Source organism: Ambystoma mexicanum, chromosome 12, assembly GCF_040938575.1.
Source record: "Ambystoma mexicanum isolate Mex_15411 chromosome 12, UKY_AmexF1_1, whole genome shotgun sequence".
In the NCBI taxonomy this organism is placed as follows: domain Eukaryota; kingdom Metazoa; phylum Chordata; class Amphibia; order Caudata; family Ambystomatidae; genus Ambystoma; species Ambystoma mexicanum.
In genome coordinates, this window is record NC_090936.1 from 1,095,328,632 (window position 1) to 1,095,345,884 (window position 17,253).

Sequence of the window (17,253 nt, forward strand, 5' to 3'; positions counted from 1 at the left end):
CCGCTCTATGCCCCAACTTCCAGTGCTATGCGGATGACACTCGGCTCATTTTCAGTCTCCCTTCAGCCACCTCTTCTCCCTCTCTCATCTCTGACTGTCTGTCCGCCATCCAGGAGTGGTGTGCCGCCAATGATCTCTGCCTTGATGCCAGTAAGACTGAGATTCTCCTCATTGGCACACCTGCTCCCACCTTTCATCTCACTCTCTGGCCGGCCTCTCTTGGCCCTCCTGCTGTTCCCACCTGTGAGGCTAAAAACCTTTGTGTCATCTTCGACTCCACACTTTCCTTCTCTCCTCACATCTCTGACATCTATAAGAAGTCACATAACCAGCTGCACCTCCTCAGAGGTATTTTTCCTTTCCTCTCCTTCGGCCAGAAGCTGAGTCTCCAGAGCTCTGGTTCTCTCTAGGCTGGACTACTGTAACAGACTCTTTCTAAATCTACCTGCCTCTACTCTCTGCCCTCTGCAACTCATCCAAAACAGGACTGCATAACTTGTCCTTGGCCTCAAGCCCAATGATTGCATCTCTCCACGACTGAAATCTCTGCACTGACTACCAGTGGTGGCGAGGATTAAGTTAAAAACCCTATGCATTTTTCACAAGCCCTTCTGGGTCATGGGATCCTCAAACCTTCAACTCTCTCTTCCTAAGTACCTTCCTTCCCGAGCTCTTCGCTCACCCGCCTCCAGCTCCCTCAGGGTTAGTCGCTTCTCCAATCAGCAGGTTGGTGGTAGATCTTCCTTCTGCTGGGGCCTTCCTCTGGAACAGCCTCCCTGAAACTTGAGGAGAACCATCTCCGGTTCCAGAAGCACCTCAAGACCGTCCTCTTTGCTTCTGCTTTCTCTCCTCATCTCCTCTGCTGATCTCCTGACTGAATCTGAAACTGCACTGGTTAACTGGCTACCCTCTGATCTCGGGCGCAGGTCCCCTCCCCACCAGTTGCACACCTGGCAACCCTGCACTCGGGGACTGTTTCTGTATCCCTACAGCCCCTACTAGCACTCGACACTTGATGTCTACACTTTTATTTATTGTCTTATTTATTTTACTACTATTACTACTATCCTATGTACCGCACTGCCCCCCCTTCCCCCTGTACTCCCTTCCCCATCCCCTGCACTTGCGCGATATCAATGTCACCTGGCCTAGTAGGATCGTTATCTCTGTCTTCCCTCTGTTTCCACGCCCTTGCCTCATCGCGCCTTGAAACACTTGTGTATAGGCGCGTTATAAATGCCTTATATCATATCATAACCTCTCGGAGCTCCATGTTCATCATAGCTAGGGTGGCCTCCTAAAATCGGGCCAGATTCTAGAACTCCATCTGAACACTGGCATATTTTACTGGAATGCTAATAGTTCATTTTTTTTGCAAGTTGAGAAACCGAGTGTTTGCTGTTTCTCAACTTGAAGAAGAAAAAAAACTACAAAACAAGAGGGCCACCATGGGCAAGGGAGAAAGGGACTACACATCGACTTCCGAGAAGCCTCGGGAACCGGGTCTTGATCATGAGGTAAAGATCCAGTTCTGAGTTTCCTGATTGCTTGGCAGTCTGCCTGACCTCCTTAGCCACGGTACTAATAGGAATTGAAATTCCCCAGAATTTTCTTAAATGTTTTCCTGTGCAGAAGAGAAGTCTAAGTTGTTCCCTTCAATGCTACAAACATGTTTGTGTATGAGGACAACTAAAGTAGTGATAAATTGGGCATGGATGTGCCATCTGTCTCACCTCGTTTTATAGTGTAATGCTTTAAAACAATTAACAGTTCTATGTTCTTTCATTGTCAGGCTTTCTAACTGCTGCATTTTAAACATGAAAAAAATAATGAAAAAGTTAATCGATTTTTATTTTTTTTATTTTTTTGGGTGGGGTTTCCCATCCCCCCCCTCACACACCTATTTGTTTTACTTTTCCTGACCCCATCATTCCCCCCCATCCCCTTATCTGCCCTTTCCTACCCCCACTAAAAAATGTGCGGAACGTTTAATTTATTATTTCCATGTTTAAAAGGCAGGCGTTGGAAAGCCTGACGATGAAAGGACGTTGTACCCAATTAACAATAGCGGTTTCCGCTACTGTGTACATCCATTTCCACCCACAAAACCAAAGTGGAAATGAAATAACATAACTTGAAAAAATAATGCACATGGGTTTCTTTAAATACTAAATGCAGGATTTCTGGAAATCCACATTACTTAACTCAATCGGGGTGCATTTCGGCTAATTAGTTTGTTTTCCATGAATACCAAATGTGCTAATAGTAATTTCACAGCACGTCCAAGAAACCGATTGCTGATCCACTCATGTTGATGCCTAACTAAAAGTTTAGTTAACAAGTGTGATCTCTCTCAGTTGGTGGACTAAGTTCACCTTAAACTGATGCAAGCTGCAAAAATACTTTGCAGGTAAGAGACGTTTGTCTTAGTGACTGGAGTATTTTCGTTTGGCAATCTGCAAAATATAAAATGAGGGCAGCAGAGTGTGTTTTAAAAGATTATACACTGCTTTGAAGTTTTCAAGATAATAAAAGAAAATATTTAGTTCAGTCTGAAGTATTATAACGTTTAAATGTGTTTCTAGGTTGATGAAAATGAAGTTGAGAGGGAAGACTTTTTGGAATCCGAACCTGTTGAGGAAACCTGTAGCAGTAGCGCGTCACAGGTACTGTGTACATTTTATAAACATATATGTTTGACAAAGTAGATTTGTATCATAAAAAGGCCCTGGGATGTAAAGGCTAAACGCCTTGTGCAAGTGACTGAGTAAATGCTACAAGCATGAGAGCTAGAATAAAGGGTTCTAATAGTCGGGGGCAATGTTCAGCAGCCTGCAAAATGGCTGCATCTCCCTGAGCTCCGCCGCTCCCAATTCCGTCAGCGTTGCAGTAGGCCAACTATCCAGGGTTCCATGTAATAATGTCGCCACAAAAATATCGCCATACAAAAATATCGCCGAAAAATTGTCGTTTTTTTGTGGCGACATTATTGCATGGAACATGCGGGGGACACGCCCGCAACCCCCCAATTTTTATTTTTTTTAAAAATCTTTTTTTTATGCCCCTATTGCCACATATATGGTCACCCAAATAATATCGCCACGACATTTTTGCGGCGATATTTTTTACGGCGACCATATATGTGGCGATATTAATAGCTGATACCCTATCCAGGCCATCCAGCTGCAGAAATTCACTGAGAGGCGCCGGAGGGCGGTGGGGCATGCCCGGCTCGCATTGGGGAACTGGTGACCCCCTATAAATTTAGAAATTAGCATCGGCCTGGGAGCGGGACTACTGCTGTGTCGGAGACTGGTGAGCTGTAGCGAGCGGGGAGGAGTGAAGATAGATGTAGCTCGCCCGAGACGGACGCAGGGAAACTTGTGGAATATTTATTATGGGCCGGCCCCCATGACTCACATCGGGGGGGCCTGTGAAATAACCTTGCACGTGAACCGCATGATTGACCGCGGTAGCCCTAGAGTTAGCACACCATAATGCGGGGGAGCAGATTTCTCGGTCCGACAACGGTGTGGTGAAGAACACGGCACATAACAGCACTGCGGGGTACCCATGCTTCAAGATCCCAGTGACTGGGTGGAGCACTGGTGTTGGGCGTTGGTCGGAGCCCCCAACAGTGGAAAAACAGATCTGGGCTGAGTTAGGGCAGCGAATGGAGAGGGAGAGGAGGCGGCCTGAGCCCATGCGACAGCTGGCAAGTAGAGCTGAAGGTGTAATAAGGGATTGGACACTGGTATTGAGACTACCTATACTGAGCAGGGGGGTGCCTGTGGCATAACTGTGGCGTTGCGAGGAATAAGTATTGATGGCAAGTGTGAACATTGGTGGCAAAAACTAATGAACCCCCCCTCCACTTTCTCCCTCTTCACTCCCATGGACCTGAGAGAGGTCGTTCTGGTTCTCGACTGAAGTAACCTCTTTAAGGCGCTGAGCATAGTGCTGAGCAGCTAGACACTGGCACGCAACTACAAGTATCGTGAGGTGACGAGATTGGTGGGAGTAAGACACGGGGAAGGCTGTGGTGGATGCCGGGAGGCTGGCTATGTGAGGAGCGGCGCGCGGCGGCTGCACCACCAATCCCCCGCCCCCAGACAAAAACTAACTAGGGAACGGCAGTGTAGACAGTGAGGCGAGTGTGGTAAGCAGCGCCTGCTCTGCTGGGACGTCTTCTCAGATACAATTGTGAAACCTTGGTAGGTGCAGCTGAGTGGGACTGCTTGGCCTACTAGTCTGATCTCAGCGTCCCCGCTGCCGCAAATATGACGAAAGGGAGTGGAGCCCATAAAAAACAGAGCACCATTGATTCATTCACTAGATGGCTTATGGCAAATTATGGACAGCATGCAATCCGGCTTTGCAGCGGTTGGCAGCAAACTCGACGATATCAATACCAAGGTTGCTGTGCTGAATGCCAAAATGGAGCAGGAGAGTGCCAGGTTACCGAGGCAGAGCTCGAATCGGCACAGGAGAAAATGACATATCATGGCTCAAAATGCAAATATCATCTTGTAGAGGAGGTCCCAAATAAAGCCTGCACTCCAACCGGCCATTTTGAAGGACCAGGAGCGTTCACACCGAAATATGTGATGCATGATGAGCAAATGAACCAGCAGAGAGCCGCAGTAGGGCTCTGTCCAGTACCCATCAGAAGAAGAGCACCTATTGAAGTACCTATACCAAGAAAACCATGGGCAGTAAGGTATCCATTAAGAAAACCCTATCAACAAATGAAACGAAATGAAGTACAGTCCCTGAAGAAACCAAAAAGGTCTTAATGGAAGATGAATGGTGACGTCACGAGAACCCGGACTGACTCACATATAGAAGAAATGACGACCAGAGAATGACGTAAAGAGCCGAAAATGCCATGAACAAGGATATCGTGAACCTTAAGTGAAAGGACGATGTCAAATGCAGCAACTTGAGCCACGAGTATGATGAAGATAGTCGTCCAGTTTATACCTGTACATATGCCTGGAACTGCAAGAAAGCTAAGAAAACCATGCGGCTTGCTATGCTTAGTAGAAAGATAGTGTGGCAAGCACCACTATGCATAATCTACCTCAAACAAAGCACTTTATATAAGTGTATTTCCACTTTGCACAAGAAGTACAATAATTTCAAGGGTTATTAGAGGCCATACGAGAAAAGGCCTCATATTTAGTAAAATCGAGAAGAGACGGTTGAAACGAAACTCAGCAGAGGCAACTCATGCCAGGAAAGCCAAGGTCGTACCAATAGAAGAGACGAACAGTAGCTACATTTAATTGAAACTAAGAACAGAATATCCTGCTTCTGAAAGGTCGAGATAAGAAACTGGAGGCAGGTGGTGGGTGAAATGAGAATCAAATACACAAATTATGTGCAGAAGAGGCAAATTCACGGTGTCCGAATCACGTGACCAGCCAAGCAAGAAGAAGCGAGAGCTCACACCTACGCATGGCACCAGGCCAGATGAAAATATCAGAACTTCTCCAGACAAAAGATGCAGTCTCGGGGCCAACCACAGTGAAATAATTGACACCTGGCTACTAAAGTGATGATTGATTGTAACATTAATTGGAGGAAGGCCGGGTAACTAAAGGGCACGCCGCACCTGGCCAACCATTCTGCGTGCTGCTAAGCAAAGTGGAAAAGTATGCATGGGGTTGGTGCCAACCCAATCACAATGGACCAAATAATCTAGAGTCCTATAGTTAGTTGAACCAATGGGACGTCATGCTTTTAGTGATGTCTGCAGTAGTCATTTTGAAGGTAGGGCTTAGATGCCCCACCTGACAGTGTTTACCCAATCCTCTCACTCCGTTACAGATATAGTACCTATATTAAAGCTACCTTTCCCGAACCAATACAATTGCATGTCAGCTTTTGAGTGTTACACGTCAATGATGACGAGTTTTCAATATAAAGGTTATGATTTATGTGAAGATCGTTGGAGTTGTGAAGCGAGAAGGAAGATCACGCATCCGCTCATATTCATGAAACTCCCCGTTTTTTGTAGTTGTCATTAAAAGGACTCCCTTTGCCAAACCTTTGAGTTGTCCTTATTGATTGGTGCTGAAGTATATGTCTGCACCCCTATCCATCTCACAGGTGCTGCTATCTTGTCTTAAAGTGGTTCTAAGCAAACACCGACTCTATGGGCCGGTTGGGGGTCTCGGAGCACACTCTGTTGGGGAGAATTCTCATAAATGTGCTAATTCACTTCACTTTAGAGAACCCCAGCAACTTTACTGGATTTTGATTTTTTTACCTGGAGCGAATGTGAGCCTTTTTTCCCCACTCTCTCGTGTATTTTGATGTGTGTTTTACTCTTGTGTTCTTTGATTATGGAGTTTTAGACAACTCCATAGGCATAATCTTTTCATGTGTGTTACACAGCACCCTCCGTACAGTGACACAGGGAAGCTTCTTAAACTGTCACAAGGTTTAAATACCTTCTCTGGGATAAACTACTGTTTCCCAGAGAATGTAAAGTTAAATTGACTTTACTAGTCTTTTTAAATTCCTAGACCCAGAACACACTATCTTACAATAGAGTGCTGGAGGGGTTACCTAGTATCCCCTATGTCTAGAAACTCATGTAGCAGTCAAATTCTACCCTTTCCTATCGAAATGGCTGGTGGCAGTGGTTTTACAACAAACTATCTTGATTTTTCCTGACCGCGACACCGGTAGCTAAAAATCACAGGAGCCATGTTTTTCAAGAGGCCGCCTAATCCCCCTTTGTTTAAACAGGTCCCGGTCTTCTTTTTTCGCCATTTCCTTTTGGAAAGGTTCTTCTAGAGTTTGTCTCTAGGGTTTGGTCCCTTTGTTTCGATGCCTTTGGCCTGAGTGTCTGGGGTGGCCAGGAAGTGAGGGAGGTGCCCGAAACTCCCTGTGCTTAGTCTCCTAGGAGACCCAAATGCACTCTGGCGTGATTGGCTGGCTGACTGTCCGGCAAGGACAGCCACCCTACTGGGTGAGTGGCAGCTAGGCTGGAATGAATGGGAGAAAACTGTTTAAAAGGCGAGTCTCTTGGACTGAAAGGCAGAGTCGACCACTGAAATGAAAGAACCGAAGACGAGCTGCTGCAACTAGGGGTGTACCGAACTTCTGCTTCGAGTAAGTATTCGGAAGAATTCTGGCTGAAAAAAAGCTATTTGGCTCTGGCCAAATAGTTTCTTGCTATTCGGCTCTTGCCGAATACTTTGACATTCTCATTTGAATACAATCCAACATGAACTCAAAGGCAAATATAGACTTCAGTTTGCAAAACTGAATAGAATTAGACCAGACAAATTGCTATGACACAGCTGAAAAATATTGTGTATTGTTATCTGCTTTTTAGGGCATGTTTTGTTACATATTCTTAGACATAAAAGGTGCTCATCTTTTATACTTAACCTGCAACAATATAGGAACATCTTTTCTTTTGGTGAATGTTTAAATGCAATGTGCACTTTTTTCAGTTGGAAAAGACAAACTGAAAAAAATGTGCATAGATACTTTCAGTTACTGTCATGTCACTTCCCATTGTGTGCGTCATATTCCCCCCTATTCTTTTTTTAAGGACTTGAGTCCTGAGTTGCATATGTTTGAGTATTGGCGAGAAGGAGTGCTTAAGATAAGTGAAAAGTGAGCAGCATTTGTTTGGTTGGGGTGAATAGTTGAGATAGAGTTCACACATTTCAGATTTCCTCTTGACTTGTGTCCTACATGAGCCAACATGAACCATTTAATACATTTCTATGTGAGCTGCAGATAAGTTTCGAAACTCGACCGCATCGACTTTGCAATTGTATAGCGAATGCAATGCATCTGATTCACAAAGGCAGCCCTTTGGCATTTGTGAAGCCTCCTACTTGAACTGGCACTGAATATGCAACACTCTTCTGTACATTTGGTCCCTTCATTTTGGTTAAATTGGCTTTATTTCTGGCTTTTATGCTTTAAATAAAGATGCTACATTAATTACAATGAAGAGAAATAAAAGTCTAGAATGCATTTTAAATGGTGCTTTATTTGTTTAAGTGTGTGTTTTTTTAAGTTTGGTACATGATTTATTAAATAAAGCAACTATTCGGCTTCATATTCGGCTTCCGCCGAATAGTTGACAAACTATTCGGTATTAGGCTGAATACTAAATATGCTATTCAGTACAGCCCTAGCTGCAACTACTGGATCGCTGGTTTGCCCGGTGGAGCCCTGCTGCTGGTCCGAATCGCCAAGTTCATCTCGACAGAGAAGCCCCTTCAAGGATGACGTCTTCCTTTGAGTTGGAGGGACCAATCAACTCGTAAGCCACCTGGATACCGTTCTCTGAGCTGGTTAAGATTAACCAGGGGTTAAGGACACCAGCTTGTGTGCTTGAAGAAACAGCAAACGGAATTGAAGATTTGCCAATTTGCCAGCTTTGTGACCAGTCCCCGTGCAGTGCAGGGGTCCCCGACGTCCTCCCTCTTGTCCCCACGACAGAGGCGCAGGAACAGCGAGATCTGCAGGAACTGCCAGGAACAGAAGTCTTCACCTGAATCTTTTTCTTCAATATAAGGTACTGTATAACTCGACCGAGAGAACTTACCTCTCACCGTGAAAGTTCGTGGAACTAACTTTGGCAACTTGCAGGCCTAGTCAGCTTGTGACCCGACATTGAACCTTTCTTCCGTGAACTACTTCTAAGAACCGTGGCAAAGATTTTTACGTTTTAAATACCAGAACTGGTTTTACTTATACAAGACACTAGCCCATTGACTTTGGCCTACCTATTGCATTGAATCCACTCCTCTGGTGAACTCAAACTATTTGCACTGTTTTAAAGTAACTGTAATATCGGTTTTATTAACGTATGCCTTTTTGCTCCTACTTCATCGCTTTTCTTCACCTACTTCAAGCTAGCTAAACTGCTTAGTAATCAGTATTGTAGTAAAGTTTTTGTGTTATATTGGTTGCCTCATTTAGTGAATGCTTTATAAATGATTGTGTAATAAATTAAAAAGTGTTTTGCCAAGAAACCTTGCGTATAAGTGTCTATCTGAATACTTGTCATTGTAGACCTTTGTGTAACACCCTTACAAGCTCACATTCCCTCTTGAGATAAGCATGGCTGCTCAGCTTGCTACCAAAAACTGTGTGGTACAAAATGATACCAAAGGTTGGTTTTTCTTACACCTGTAGTTCTAGTTGTGTGTAGTGGTCCCAGAGGGTACTGCATACAAAGTTTGCCTAACATTATCCATGGCCAAAGATCTTAAACGAGCACTGCAACGTTGCGACGATCTAGAATCACGCTCCAGACGCAACAGCATCTGAATGGTAGGCCTACCAGAGGGATTCGGTAGAGGGCCTGCGGAATCTGCAGTTGAGGCCCTCCTCCAGAAGCTGTAGGAAGACCTGCCATTTTCATCATCCTTTGTTGTGGAGCGTGCCCATCGATCACCTGCAGCAAAGGCCAAGCCTGGGGCCTGCCTACACCAGTAATTATATGCTTGCTAAATTATCGTGATCGGGACCCCATATTGCGCCTGGCCAGGGAGAAAAGCCCCCTCCATTATGAATCGGCCAATATACACATTTACCCTGACTTTTTCACTGCAGTCCAGATTGAACCTATAACATTTACAGGAGTAAAAAAGCTGCTAAGAGACTGTATGCAATGCTCTTCCCGGCACGGCTGAGATTTCAACATGAAGGAAAACCCTACTCTGTACGATACCTGAAGAGTCCCCATCGGAATAACAAGGACTAAGGGATGCGCGCTTCGAACCCTTTGTTGATTATTCAGCTCTGGTGAGGGATGAGGGGCTAACTCAGAGAATTGTTTGTAAAGCATGTCCTTGTGTGGCCAGGTTGGTATCTCTGCTTCAAGTTTATATAATGTGTACTGCAGTGTAAGATTCAGATTTTCTATCCGGTCAATTGGTGGATGGTGTTGGCAATGTGGTTGAAAGGGAGATTAATTAACAGCTCCCTTATGCAAAATTGCATTGTTAGGTTGGTATGTTATGTTGGGATATGCCGAGTTCAGGGACGGACCCTTAAAGTTGGGTATGGGAGGGTTAACATCGCCCTGTTTGGGGAGGGGGGCGAGGGTGAGATGGGGGGACTGGTTTGGGGATGAAAAGTTCTATTTAGTGTCTTGGCAGACGACTGTGGATGTTAATGTGCGTTGGGGAGGTAATAAGAGAGATACACCCAATGGGTGGAGATAATGTGCACTTTGTAACTCATAGGGGGACTTGATGGTGGTGATTAACCTATTAAGCTGGAATGTCAGAAGTCTGGGTAATTATACGAAGGTCAGGCAAATAATTGCATATGTCAATAGGCACACAACCAATATCTTATATACTGATCTAAATACTGTCTTTTGCAAGGCCTCCGACTGAAAGCGCCACATCCCTCGATTGTATTTATCCCTACCCATAGCAATCAGCATGACTACAGGGGAATGATCCAATAGTGTACGGGGAAAGATGTTAACCTGTTGTACTCTACCCACCAATACTCAATGCGAGAAGCCATATGGTGTACAGAGGAATAGCATGTGATACTAGATGAGCAGGGACAAAGTAAACACTCAGACTGAGAGTTTCTTGCAGTATTCTGGTGCTTTTATACATCCTTATATAGAGCCACCCGCCTCGCAAGAGGCATACCATTGAGTCCCTGCTCGAGGGCGTGCTACTATCCAGACGGTAGGAGCTACATTAAAGTTCCATTTACAGTCGAAGGAGTCATGGGTGTGATCAGAGATAACCCCAATGAAAAGGCCCCCAGTCCAGATGGATATACTGCTGAATTTTACATAACGTAAGGAGCACTGTTGGCTCTCCATCTGCTGAGTGTATGGGAAGAGGCACTGAGGAACTCAGTTCTACCAGAATCGCTTCGGAAGGCAACCATCGTGATCCTTCTGAAGACCAGGCAAACCCGCTAATGAGTGCGGGACATATGGGCCACTGTCACTAACAAACGTGGACACTAAGATTTTCACTAACATTATAGCAAATAGATTGCTCCCCCCTTATGCTGCACCTAGTAAATAGTGACCAGGCAGGATGTTTACCAGGGAGATCAACAGTGCTGAATATCCACAGGTTATTTAATGTCATGCCCCGCTTGACGCCGGGGGCCTCTGTCGCACTGGCTGCGCAGAATGCCTTTGATATGGTCTCATGGAAATATCTGTTTGCCATTTTGGATAAATGTGGGCTTGGGGACAACATGATCCGATTTATTAAGCTTTTATACACGCGTCCTTCAGCCAGAGTGCTGGTTAATTCACAATTGTCCGACCCTTTGCAATTGGGAAGAGGCATGTGTCAGGGCTGCCTTCTGTCCCCCCTGTTGTTCGTCCTGGTGATTGTGCCCATGGCTGATATGGTTAGGGATCGCCACGGGAAAAGGGGGATTAGGTTACTTGGATCCCCGGAAATTATTTCTCTATACGCTGATGGCGTACTGTTATATGTCAGTGTCCCCAGTGAGGATGCCGGGCCCAATTATACAAGATGTGATGATGTTCGGGGCTTTCTCTGGCTTCATGATTAACTATTCAAAGTATGAGATATTCCTCCTAACAGACTGCACAGCCAACCTCACGGGATATACCCCCTGAAGTGGGCACCGGAGGTGACTGGAGATTAGGGGATCACTGCTTGCCCTCAACTGTAAAGCACATGAGACCTATGTATCGGGAAAGATACTCCGGCGGCAGTTCGCCCACTATCACTGACTGGGAAACTAGTACCGGTGAAAATGATTCTTCTACCCAAATTGCTATACCTATTCGCAAATGTTCCCATATGGCCAGACAGGCATTTTTTTGCTAGGCTCCATGGCTCATTATCGCAGTTCCTGTGGCATGCTGGGGTGATTCGCAAGAAATGGATAGAGATGGCACTGCCATACGATAGAGGAGGGGTTTGCTGCACCCAACCATGAAATGTACTGTCTAGCGGCTCAAGCACAATTTGCAACAAATTGGTATGGGGTAGACGGGTTCTCTCCACCGTCCGACTGTACCGGCTGGCGGCTAATAAAGCTGACGTTAGAACCCTGGTACTGGATAATAAGGGTATCCTGTCATATTTTCAAAACAAATAGTTTCTACATACAAAGGTTTTGAATACAAAGTTTCGAAAAACATTTTTTCGAATGCATTTTTTTTCATGTTAGAGGTTTTATTTTAGTTTCGTATAGAAAGAAAAGTTTGTTTTGAAAATGGGGGGGTTGGGGAGGGGGAACCCCCCCCATTAAAAAAATGTTTTTTAAAGAAATGCATTTGAAACTTTTGTTTTCAATGTTTTTGTGTCGAAACTTTTGTATGTAGAGACTTTGCGTGTCGAAAAAATCACTATAAAACATAAGTTGTCCACGTGTTGGACCTGAAGGGTAGTCTAACACCCGAATCTTCCCTTAATCCTAGTAATCCCACATTTTGATTTAGATGATTTTGTTTGTGAATAGTTTTTTTAAAAAAATTAATTAATAAAATTTGATAAATGGACCGGAGTTATTCAGAGAATTCTCCTATATCCTCATGCGTGAAGTGTTCTACACTTTTTTCTAAAATCCAAATGCAGAGTGATCAAATATCATGGTCTTTCCTCTTGTTCTGTGGAGAGATCAGACTGTAGTCTGGCATAGAGTTTTATAATTTCTAATCCATCTTCTGCTTAGACACAGTATAAAAGCGAGCCAAACGGTTTCAGTGCTATCTAGGCATTTACACCACTTTCATCAGGGCTAATACAGCTGGTATAGAGTGATCTGCAATTTTCAAGATTTAATTGCAGCATAGCATGGCTGTTTTTCACGAGGACCCGCCTGTTAATGATACAAAGCGGGGAGGGGGGAGAGACATAATAAGCTCCAATTAGGAAAGTTTTTCGAAATTAGATATATCTTATATGAACCGTCGGGGCAGTGACATCTCTTACCCTCATAACGGTATTCCCCCTTTAACTGGCGGTCCTTCTTCCAGACCGAGTACCTTAAGTCTTCCTACAGCGGCTGTTTGTGATCAGCTGCATGCGGCGTATCCTAAACAAGAAAAAACCATGGATGGTTCTTTAGTCTAGGTTACCAATTATGTGCCAACATGTGTATCACAAATCTTGTAACAATTAAAACTCATGTTCAAAGCAGAACATGTACTATCTCGGTTTTTTATACACACGGGCAACTCATAATGAGTGTACCCCTATACACTTACACAATACACCCCAAAAATATGTAGACATCAATGGTGTTGGCAATATCACCATTCACAAGTGTTTTAAGAGTCTATGTTGTGAGTAAGATAGTAGCGGTGTTATGCGGGAGCCGCACAAGCCATTTGCTAGTCTCTGCATCTAAAGGTTGTCATGACGCAACTGACCTTAGAGCTACGTCTCCTTCTTTTTACGGTCAGTTACAGCATAATTCCAGGCTGACAGTGTTCTGGTAGGTTCTGGAGAGCACTATGCGGAAGGTCGTTTAATTCAGCCCTTACGTTGTGTCACGTAGCTTGATGTCACGTTAGAGAATCTAGTGCTCGACAGGACTGTGAGCGTTTCCCACATATTCATGGTCATTGTAGTATACGCTCCACGGCATATTACGGGAAGTGAGAGTATGCGATAAAACTCGAAAATGTGTATATCTATACCTGTTATCCACATATGACTCTGGCCGTAAATACAGCTCTTATGTTGTTTTTCGTGGCTTGATGTCACGTGAAAAAAGCTGGATGTCTTGTGAAAGAGGCGAGTGCTTCAACATGGACAGAGGACTAAGAGCGTGTCTCACTCGATCATGGTCATTGTAGTGTATGATCCATGAGAGGTTTTGGGAAAGGGAATGTATACGGTAAATTTAAAATGATCTATATCAGTTCTCTGCATGTGCCCCTGGCTGTATCAATGCCCCAAACATTTCAAAGATAAGAGCAGAGTACTACCATCTTTATCGCATTTTCTGAAGGGCCTGTACATGGTGATAGATACATTTGCATAGATAATATTGTACAATCTCAAAAGTGCCTAAATTTCAGGCCAAATGGCAAATTGTATTTTTAGGAGTGCAGATGAATTTGGAATAGGGTCGCTGGCTCTTACAATTGTTGTTACCCTACGGATGTCAGATGTAACAGTTGGGACGGAAGATACATTAGTGCTCATAAGTGGTGCTGTGTTATATAAGTGCATATAGAACATCTATGGCGCTGTAAGGTTGCAGCCTATCAATATTAGAACCAAAGGGTGAATCACTATACATAGAGGTTACTGTTGTTGAGTATAGTATACATTAGTGCAATTCCAAATTCAAAGGTCAAAAGGAGCAAAGTACAGGGGAAAGAGAAGATACAAAAGCAGTCAGATAGACAGTAGACTTAAGAATAATTTGGATATTGTGTCAATAGTTGTTACAACGTTGCCAGAGTCTGCCATGATGTGGGTTCATTGAGACCGTTGACATCGGTCTTCAGCCTAAAGATGCAATGATGTTCTTGTCTGTATAGCAGATTGTGAAGATTTCCTCCCCTTGTCGGGATGTTAACTTTCTCAATGGTAGACCACTTAAAATCCTGTGGCCCATGGTTCTTTACCAGGAAATGTTCAACCATTGGTGCCGATACTCTTTAGGTCCGGATGCAGGATCGATGCTCTGCCAATCTCGTTCGCATTGGGCGGGTAGTCATCCCTATGTATCGCAGACGCAAGGGCAGGTGATCACATAGATCACTTTCTTTGTGTTGCAGTTTTAGATCCTTTTGTATCCAAGGGTATTTCCATCCTATGTTGATCGTTTAGGGCTTGGTTTTGGTTGTGCTTGCACATGCACTACATGATCCGCACGGTACATGTCCTGTTGGTTTTGTTTGGCTCCAAAGAGTTTCTCGTGTTTGATTTGTGGATTCTTTATAAGTGTGAATTAAGGAGTCCTTTAGGTTTCTCCCTCTTTTGATAGCGAATCCTGGTGCGGGTAAATGTGTTTCACCCACATTTAGTATGGGCCATAGTCTGAGCACTTCCTTTTTTTATTTTATTAGTCATCAGAGAGTAGGTAAAGACAGCTGTGATGTCATCTGTGCTCTTTTGTTTCTTATGTTGTTCTAGGGTAGAATCCCTCAGGATATTTCTTGCCCTTTTCTTGGCCTGTTTGACGATAAGTCTTGGTTAACCTCGTTTCTGTAGTTTCCTAGTTAGTTGGCCTGCTTGCCTATCATAGTCTACTGCATTGGTACAGTTCCTTCGATATCTAAGAAATGGTCCAAAAGGTAAATTCTGTTTTAAACTGGCTGGATGGAAACTTGAGAATGTAAGTAATGAGTTCCTATCCGTGGGTTTGTTGAACACAAGGGTGCTGATGACATTATTCCTTATCTCTAGTCTTAGATCCAAGAAGTGTAGAGCTGTCCGGCTGTGTGTTTCTGTGAATGTTTGTTAGGGAGAATTCTTATTTTAGGCTGAATTTCCTAACCTAGTGAGTCCACCAGCACTTTGCTGGATTTTTTGGGGTTTCTTTTTTTCTCCTGCCAAGAGTGAGACTCTTTTACCCTCACTCTTGGACATGATTTGAGTGTGTCTCTTTGACTCTAGATGTGTTTAATGGGCTATGGGGTCTTTTACTCCATAGGGCTTCATGTGTTTTTGTGATGTGTGTTGCACAGCACCCTCAGTGCAGTTACACAGGGGTGTCATAGTGACCCCCCAGTATAGACTCCATACCCTGGGACTGACTACTGTCTCCCAGGTTATGTAAAGTCACCATTGACTTTAGTAGTCTCAAATTCTGAACAGAACCAGTACAAACCATCCTATTGTGGACGTACTGGCCGGGGCAATTCGATTCGAGGGAGCACATCTCCATCCCCCCTGATCGAGTTTTGGCTGGTGGCAGTGGATACTACTTTTTATACTGACCGCAAATATATCCCTATGGGATTTCCCATTATTCGAGGCTACCAACTTCAATTATTTCATTCCTACAGTCTCGAACATACCGCCGGTTTATTTATTCAATATTAATTCTCCGGTTGGTATTTTTTGCCAGAACTCGGTTCTAAAATGGGGTTTGTGTTCGCTTCTGTGACTCCAACCTAGGTTGAGCTCTTTGTTCCACTTTTTGGCGGGCTTCTCCACAGAAGCCCTCCAAAGTGGTGCCACTCTGTCTGGGGTACTTAGGAGGGGTGGAGGGGGATTTAGGCACCCTGGACTGAGTTGCCTAGGCAACTCAAGTAGCACTCCGTCCTGATTGGCCCACTTAGCATGTTTGAGTGACAGCTAGGCTGAGTGAATGGGGGTTTTCTGCATAAAAGCAGGGCTTTGGGGACTGGAACTTCAGAAGTCGCCACAGGACCTAAGAATCCGACGAGGAAGAAGCTGAGCCGACCTGCTACGACGACACCACCGGTGGAGCCCTGCTGAACCATCTCACCACTTTTCCCAACGACAGAGGAGATCTCCAGCCCGGAGAGTCTTCTTCCTTCGACTGGTGGGGATAACTAGTCTGCTTCCTTTTTCGCTTCCTGGAGCATCTCGTGGCCGCCTTGCCTGTGCCAAGCACCCCGGCAACCGGGATACCACGTTTTACCACTACCACGAATCAAAGGGTAGTACCTTTAACCGGAAAACTCAGCGGCTGGTTTCTTCCCTGGCAGTGCAACAACTTTCATCTTTCCTCCACGTCGAGATCTTCTCTTCCTCTGGACGACGCCGCGACTTGCAACCGCTGCCAGGAACTGCCGCCCCCGCTGGAGGATCCTTTCCACATAAGGTACCGTGTTCCGCCTGGCTTCCCTTCCAACCGACTGTACGGGGTAGATTTAGCCCCCGGCTTTCGACCCTGGGTTAGCCTGGGACACCCTGGTTAAACTTTTCTGAAATCTAACTAAAACCTTTCTGAACTCCCTGCAAGACTTTTTAAGCCTGTTGTCATTGTGTGATCTTGAGTGCATTTGTGCCCTGCTCTCTCCAAGAGTGGGCCCGACCGATGGACTTTGGCTCGCAAGTAACTTTTGACTTTCCTGCCTTGCTTAAGAGTTCCTAAGTATTAGTGTGGTGTATTTTCCTACATTCTGCCTTTTTCCCTCCCGTTTTCGTTAACTTATTAGTTAAGCGCTCACCTCTGTCTGGAAATAAGTGTTGTTAACTAAGACTTGTTTGATAAGGAATAAGGAATGTATATATACTAATAGTAACTGTGTTTAGAGTGATTTACAATAAGAGTGCTGGAGTGTTTCAATAAGTGTGTTTTTAAATAAAT

At 44.6% G+C, this 17,253-nt stretch overlaps 1 protein-coding gene across 7 annotated transcripts in view; it reads left to right on the plus strand.

Moving 5' to 3' along the window:
* Positions 1-17,253, plus strand: part of TASOR2 (transcription activation suppressor family member 2) — a 1,665,218-nt gene that overhangs the window by 1,003,182 nt on the left and 644,783 nt on the right. For all 7 annotated transcript variants that reach the window (XM_069629643.1, XM_069629647.1, XM_069629648.1 and 4 more), the window contains one exon: positions 2,586-2,666. In XM_069629643.1, the coding sequence (XP_069485744.1) occupies positions 2,586-2,666 (81 nt within the window). The remainder of the gene's footprint in view (positions 1-2,585; positions 2,667-17,253) is intronic.